The 8464-nt window shown below is 31.9% G+C and overlaps 1 protein-coding gene across 1 annotated transcript; it reads left to right on the top strand.

The window, feature by feature from the left end:
- Window positions 1-4970: 4970 nt before the first annotated feature.
- Window positions 4971-7531, top strand: LOC149183076 (cysteine-rich receptor-like protein kinase 2). The gene is made up of 7 exons (XM_089414817.1): window positions 4971-5703; window positions 5800-5937; window positions 6021-6184; window positions 6271-6484; window positions 6598-6829; window positions 6955-7105; window positions 7214-7531. The coding sequence occupies exons 1-7, from the start codon at window positions 4971-4973 to the stop codon at window positions 7529-7531; spliced, it is 1950 nt and encodes a 649-aa protein (XP_089270943.1).
- Window positions 7532-8464: the final 933 nt, after the last annotated feature.

Raw genomic sequence — 8464 nt, 5'->3', positions numbered from 1 at the left:
AATATTATTTCTAATGTTTAAATTTGGAAAATAAATATATATTTTTTTAAATATTAAAAAAATATTTTTTGAATATTTAATTTTATTGTAATTTTATCTTTTATTTATTATATGCTATAATTTATGGATGTGGATGCAATATAATTTTTAGATATTTATATAATAATTTTTAATGGATTTTAATTTATAAATAAAATAGTTTACAATATTTATATATATTTCTGAAATATTTGTATAGTAATTTTGATAGTGTAGTCTAACTTACAGATAAAATATTATTTTTCACCAAAATATGATGAAAAAGATTATTTCATATATAAGTTAGACTATACCTATAAATTTGAAATATAAATTAAAAAACATAAATATTTATATAATAATTTTTAATGATTATTGTAATATTTCTTAAAGTTTCTAAAATTATTAAAAATATATTATTATTATTGGACATTTAATAAGACCAATTATTTTAGTTTTTAGTTGTACCACTTAATATAAGAATTTGTACTACTTAATGGGGGAGGTGTTGTAGTTTCCATTAAATAAAATAATAATAATAATAATATAACTTTTCCATGTTGTGAACATGTGCCACACTTGGCTCTAAATGTGGACAATGAAAATGTTTAATGTATATAATGGAGATATAGTTTATAATAATAAATAGATTCAATTCAATTTTTTATATGTAATTTTTTTTTTAAATAAAATTACAGAAAAAAAGAAATTTAATTCAGATTAAAAGAAATTTTTCGTTCATATTTAATTAGTAAATATATAATTAAAATTATATATTTATATTTATGGAAATGTGAGAAATATATAATATATTAATATTAATTATGAATTAAAATTCCCTTTACCTTATAAATTGAAATATTAATGATTCATATTTATGACCATAATATTTAATAATTTCATATTTAAATTTTCTTTTTATCATTTATATAGCAATATCTAACCTTTCAACCTGATTGGGTGTGGCTTCGCCTGGAAAGTGGGTAAAGGTGAAAAGCTTAGAGCGGATTTGGACACATGGGTTGGTTGTACAGGAATTTCTAGTGTTCCACTTAACTTGATGACCAGCTTGATTGATCAGGGCATTATATTTCAGAATTAGATAGCGGATGCAAAGCACACATCTTTTTGGTCACATGGATGATTAAGTATTGCTCAGCTGAATTTCGAGGGGTAATTTCCCAGTTTATGGTCCAATTATATTGCATCAGAATTAGGGATGGGATGTGATCCATTCCCTCTCATGAATGTAAACTCCAAAAATTGGATTCAATCATCAAATAGTAACAGGATAAGTGAAAACATGAGTGGTGGTGGAAGATGATTTGGAAGTCGGTTTTTTAGCCAAAAAATAATTTTTCTTTGGGTTTTACCAAAACAAGGTGTAACTTGGGACCACTTGAGAAAAATGAAAAATGAAGGCATGGGTTGGTGCACACTCTCCAAAAGTGATGATGAATCCATAGCCCATTTATTTCTAGGTGCCCCTTCTCTTTAAATGTATGATCAAAAGGTAAACAATTGTTGGTCTACAATCTGGAATGGACTAGGAACAATCTTATGGAAGCATGGAGAAATTGGTGGGATTCATCGGAAATCAGGATCTCGGGAACATCTCTCTTCTCATTTGTTGGGGAATCTAGATTGCTTGGAATAAATCTACCTTCGAGGATTCCTCTTATGCTTCTGATCTTACTGCGACTTAGATTGGAAAATCCACCTTCGAGGATTCCTCTTATGCTTATGATCTTATTGCAACATAGATTGGAAAATCCACCTTCGAGGATTCCTCCTATGCTTTTGATCTTATTGCGACAAAGATTGGAGCGATTTATGCTATTTTTTCCCTTCAAGGAAGTTGTTCATGTCCCATGAAACATATCAGAAAAAAAAAAATAATCATCAAATCCTTTGGTTATACATTGATTGTGCCTCATTCGAGGAAGGAATCACTGGAGGTGGACTCATCTTATATTTAACACTTCCTAAAATCTAAAATTATAAAATTATGTTTGGCAGGGGATCCAACAATTTTGCAGAACTCCTCTCTCTAAAATTCTTGCTATGTTGGGCATTGGAATTTCACTATCACTCTCTATAAGGATTTAGGTATTCTTTAAATGTCATTGAATGATTTAATGGAACTCAAAAATGCCACAATCACACAATGCTACCTATTCTTAAAAAGAGTTTAGAACTCAAACAATATTTTAATTCTAATTCATGTAGTGGCATCACAATGCTACTTATTCTTGAAAGAGTTTAGAACTCAAACAATCTTTTAATTCTAATTCATGTTGTAGCATCTACAGGGAACATATCTTTTATCAAAAAACACTCAACAAGTTTTGGGGTACTTGTAAATACTCTAATCTTGATATAATTCTAGACACTCAAAACTATCAAAGCTTAACCAATATTTTTTGAACATATATATAATTTACAAAGATATTATCTTGAATGCACCATACTACAGTTTATGTAACTCTTTATATATATATAATTTTAATAAACTTAAAAATAAATATTTTATATATAAAAATATAAAATCTATATATAATATAAATAATATTATTAATAATAAATATAATTTTAATTTAATTTCAAATCAAATCTACTTAACCATAATTTTTTGAAATATATATGTATATATTTCTAATTGAAATACATATATATTACCATATTTTTATAAAATATATTTTTTCGAAAAGAGAAAGTGTTTCAACGTCGTCATAGTTATCTCCCAAAGCACGGTCGATTAAAAGGTTAGTCGATGGTAGTTGCTATAGATCTTTAGTTGACATAATTATGTTTTTATAATGTGTGGGCCATCCGGATAAATATAGTTTAGAACATGTACCTCACATGTATAGAGTTGGTGCTAATTGCATTGAAAAAAAGAAGAAATGCTACTGCTCTACTCAGCTGCAATTGGTTTTTCTTTCTTTAAATTAATTCAACAATCGCTGGTCCTTTTCTGGAATCTTCCGATTAATTTATTTTTAATTTTTGGATATTAAAAAAATTATTTAATCATATGATTAGATGTACTTCCTTTTCTCGAATGCATTTATATTTTTTTAAATGTTCCTTTAAAAAAATATGATTTTTTTAAAGGAAAGAAATTAATTTATCTTAAATAATCTCAATTAATATTAGTTTTTTTTCTAGTTTAAAGGTAAGAAAGGGTTTATTGATATTAGGAAAGAGAAAATTTATTGGTACTAAGCTAAATCTTATTATACATTCACTTAAGAGTGTAACATAGTTACTCTAACATATGGGATGTAAATCATGAGATTCAAATTTCATAATTACTTTTTTCCAGAGATTAAGTATGTTAAGTTACTAGACTTGAAGTTGAGTAAAGAGGATAACAATCCACCAAACTAAATTCAAATAACAAGGAAATAATTATACTTACATTTCATTTAAGAGATTATTAATTATCATAGATATTATTTTTAATATATTAAAAAAATTATATTAATTTTTCATTTTAATTTGTAAACTATTGTGAAGTTTTAATGCATTATTGTCAAACAATAAATTTGATAAAATATTTAAAATATATATTGTGAACTTCAAATTACTTTAGGTTTTATATTTTATATTTATCTATTTTCTACATCAACTTATATAATTTTTGAAATGTGAAAATTATAAAGCAAAAAAATATTCATACACTATCTACAAATAAATGTAAAATTTACTTGAGAAACTATTAGGGGAGGAAACCTAGTCTAGTAATTTTATTTTTCTATTTTGGGAATATGAAAATATAAAGGAAAAGGTACCCTATGTGGTATGTAAAGTTGTTACAAAATCTTATCATTTCTTTGTTCTACTCTTTAATGTCTAACTCTTAGTCGACCTCATAACTATAGGACAAATACAATGACATAGAATGAAATCCCTTCTCTTTGTTTAATATTTAACTAGGGATAAGTTTTTGACTTCCTCAACCCTAAATGAGAGTTACTATATTGGACCTTCTAGAGCCTCATATGCATGAGAGAACATAACATCTTCTCATACCATGCATGAATAATAGACACATACATGGCATCTTCTCATACAATGCATGAATACAAGGCATTGGCATTACATCTTTTGATACCATGATGCCCAATATTATAGGTGAAATTCATGACATGGCATCTCTCTATAACATGGTGGCCAACACTATAGATGAATTTAAGGGCATCAGGTGTGAACTTCATGACATGACATCTTTCTATACCATGGCGGCCAAAACTATAGATGAATTTAAAGGACATCTAGTTTGCATACTAGCTGACATTAATATAATTGTTGTGGTATGGGAAATATCTCCTAATAAACATCATGTCAAAAAATTTGAACTGATACTTAAAATCTTTTGATTCAAAAATAGTAACCTAAAAATTTGAACTCATACTCAAAACTTTTGATTCAAAAATATTTATCTAAAAAGATTTCAAAGCCCATTTTGCAAACCACCACCCATTATTAAAATAAATTTACAAATTAATTACATCAAACTTTTCGCATTAAAAAATTAAAATTAATTAATATAATGATATAATCCAAATAATTTTTTATTAATTAAAAATTGATTGAAATTTAAACACCAAATTATTTTCAAATTAACAGTAATTTAAAATTAATTTAATTTAAAAGCATATTCTTTTAAAATGATAATAATAAAAATAAATAAACCCATTTACTAATAAATACTAATACGACTTATATTTCTGTCCACTGCCAATAAACAAGTGTGCACATGCGTTGTACGTCGATTTCACCGAAGCAGTTCTCCGAAGAAAAAGCCAGTGGTCCCTGCAATAATTGAACATGAGTTTACCCGGAACATGAGTTTACCTAAACCCCGAATATTTGCTTTTCAACATGACTCGCTCTAAGGATCTCAAGTTAGTTTGTGTTCCAGAGATCGGTTGTTGGCAGGACTGATGGCTGTAGTTGCCCATTTTCCGTTTCTGGTGGCTATGATGATTGTGGTTGTCGTGGCAGCAGACGATCCCCAGTCTGCAGAGGTGGGCTTTGGGTGCAGCGACCCAAAAACCTATTCGTATGTTAACGCCACAGCGTTTCAGGAAAATCAAGATGCTGTCTTTACATACCTCCGCTCAAATCTCTCTAATGGCTTCGCTACCTCAACGCAAAACAAATTTGGCATAATGGATCCTGTGTACGGCCTCGCAGTGTGTCGAAAGTACTTAACCGCCCACGAATGCTCAGAATGCGTAATGGCAGCGGAGACTCAAGTAAAGGAAAAGTGCTCCCGTTCTAATGGTGGTCGGATTCATCTCGACGGTTGTTTCCTCCGCTATGAGAATTCCAGTTTTTATAGTGAGGATGTGGACAATGGGGCTTCCGCTCTCTGTCCCTCCACAAATGACACAGATCCACAGATCTTCTCTCATAGAGCCACCGTGTTATGCAGGCAACTCATTGCCAACGCTTCCGCAAATAACGGTTATGCTGTTGGCTCCATTGATGGCTCCTTATATGGCCTCGCTCAATGTTGGCCCACCCTCATCAACAGTAGCTGCCAAGACTGCCTGACAAATGCCAGGAATAAATTACTCACCTGTCCTCCAAATCGTGAAGGTCGAGGTCTCGAGGCCGGCTGTTTTATGCGATATTCAACTTATTCATTTTTCACAGACAACGAAACTTCCCGTAAGAGTCTTACATATTTGCTGCAATTATCTGCTGTTTGATTCTCGTTCTGATATAGCACGCATCTTGATTTGTTTGCTTTAATTTTAAACGCAGCAACGCCTAATTTAACACCGCCGTCGGGGAAATCGTCATCGAAATTAATACCTATACTGTTAGGATGCATTGGCGGAATAGCTTTGGTTGCGTCGATGTGTTGGATAGGCTTCTATCGACGTGTTAGACATCGAAGGAGCAATGACAGGACAGGTTATTATACCTCAGAGTTATTTCCCTGCTAATTATTCAGAGTTATTTAATTTGGTCGTATTGGACAGTGGTTACAAAATTATTTTCATCATGTTTCCGCGTAGATGAGAATCTCGCTGCGAGGAGAAATTTCGATCAATTTCTCTTCGATTACGAAGTTATGAGAACAGCGACTGGGAACTTTGACAGAAACAATATGCTCGGCAGAGGAGGATTCGGTGAAGTTTATAAGGTATAATACCAAAAGCGGATTTGATGGTTTTGTCCAAATGCAAGCGATGTTTTCAAATTAATTCTAATGATTTAATCGATAAGCAGGGAAATCTTCCTGATGGTACGGATGTCGCGGTTAAAAAGCTGAATGGAAGGCAGACTGCACAAGCTGCGGCGGAGTTTTTGGGAGAAGTGAAGCTCCTCACCAGCGTCCGTCACCGTAATCTTGTTCGTTTACTCGGATGTTGCACGCAAGGGCATGAACGCTTGATGGTTTACGAATTCATGTCAAATAACAGTCTTGACAAACATTTGTTCAGTAGGTTCCTGTGATCAATACTTTTTCCAAGATTCAAGTTGTTTTTAAAAATAGCGTGTGTTGTTTCAATATTTGTTTGGAGGTTTTCAAATACTTGTATTGGAGCTCCACAGGAGAGATACGAAATGTTTTGAGTTGGGAAAATCGTTTGAAGATTATAGTGGGCACAGCACGAGGACTTGCATATCTACACGAGGATTCCGATGTTCGCATTATACACAGAGATATCAAATGTCCCAATATACTTTTAGATGACCAATTTCATGCTAAAATAGCAGATTTTGGATTGGCTAGATTCTTTCCAGAAGGCGAAACCCTTGTTTCTACCAAAGTGGGAGGAACAATGTAAGTTGTGCAATTGGTTTATTAACTTATTAACATTGTAAGTTCTGTACAATTTTTTCTTATTCTTAGAAGATCTTCTGTATCCAGGCATTTATTTTAGCTTACAGAGATTTGTTATGACGCAGAGGTTACACTGCCCCTGAGTATGCCGTCCATGGGCAGTTAACGGAAAAAGCCGACGTTTATAGTTATGGAATTGTGGCTCTAGAGATTGTAAGTGGGAGAAAGTGTATTGATGCAAGATTGGATGCCTCTATGCAGCTTCTTTTGAAGTGGGTGGGTATCGAGTTTATTAGAAAAGTTTGGTTTGATGATTATGATAAGCAGCTCATGAACAATCACTTAATTCAAAAGAATGTAGTAATGATTTTGCTTATGGTGCAGGCTTGGAATCAATTTCAGCAAGACCACGTTCTGGATATTGTGGACCCATCACTGGAAGGGCAGTACCCGATAGAGCAGATGTCAAGAGTGATCAGAATTGCGCTTCTCTGTACTCAAGGCTCATCCGCGCTGCGGCCGGCAATGTCAGAGGTTGTATCGATGTTAACCAACAATACAGAGTTTACCGTTCAGCCCACACAACCGGCACTCATGGATGCGGATGCTGGGAGACCTACAAATTTCACTGGCACATCCGACTCTGTAAGCTCAGGTTGTGCATCTCACGGATCTATCACAGTGTCATGGTTTCCTCGTTAGTACATGCAGGCATTGACTTATGGTAGACGCAAGCATCCTCGTATATTTCCGGTAGTGAGAAGTAGGAGCATAATATGCATGGGATGCTTTTCCTCGAATCACTCCAGGAATCTTTGCTGTGAAGAGCAGAACTGGGGGGTATTTTTTTATATTTTTTTTTATGAAAAGCCTTGTTTTATAACAAAGGCCAATGTATTTATTCACCTTGAATTTACACTTAAAATTTCTTTATCTTTAAAAATATGAAAATTAAATTCACTATTTTCTTTTTATGAAATCATACTCTAATTTTAAAGCCCCGTAACCCAGAAAAACATATACGTGGAAACTGATGAATTTTAATCTTAAGTGCGAGGATAAGAATAAGAATAAAGATAAAGATAAAAATTTATTTAATTTGCTTTAGATTTCTAATAAGAAGCTTTAAGCAATATCTTTATGTGCTTGTTTTTATCTTTTAATTATGGTTCTAAATTTTTATTGGATTTATAAATGTAATTTTGTTTTAAAAGCAATGAAGGGAATTTTCTTTCGTTTTTCAATCATTCTTCGAAATTGAGGCTTTCCTTTATCAAAGGATAGGAGAATGTCCGGAGGTCTTGCGATTCAATCAGTCACATTCTCTTTTCATAGAAAGGTATTTAAGTTTAGTAATTTGGATTTTGGTTATTTTTTTGCACTCTTACATGGTATCACAATGTTGATAGTAAGCTAGTTTTTATTTATTTTTGAGAAATTTGTTATTAGTTCCAATTAGATTATCTTTATCAAGATAGAACGTCACATTTTTTGGTTGCTGTAGATTTGTTTTTTTTTTTAATGATCCTATGGTGATGTCTAGATCTACAAAAGGCCTTCATTACTCCGCATATCTCAAATCATTACATTTTAGGTAAGTTGATCATGGTACACTTTTATTTTCGGTCAAATTAT

The sequence above is a fragment of the Pinus tabuliformis genome, chromosome 3_2 (assembly GCF_031772625.1).
Source record: "Pinus tabuliformis cultivar Carrire ecotype Pingquan chromosome 3_2, CPIR1, whole genome shotgun sequence".
NCBI classification, from domain to species: Eukaryota; Viridiplantae; Streptophyta; class Pinopsida; order Pinales; family Pinaceae; genus Pinus; species Pinus tabuliformis.
This window is presented reverse-complemented; position numbering and strand designations above follow the sequence as displayed.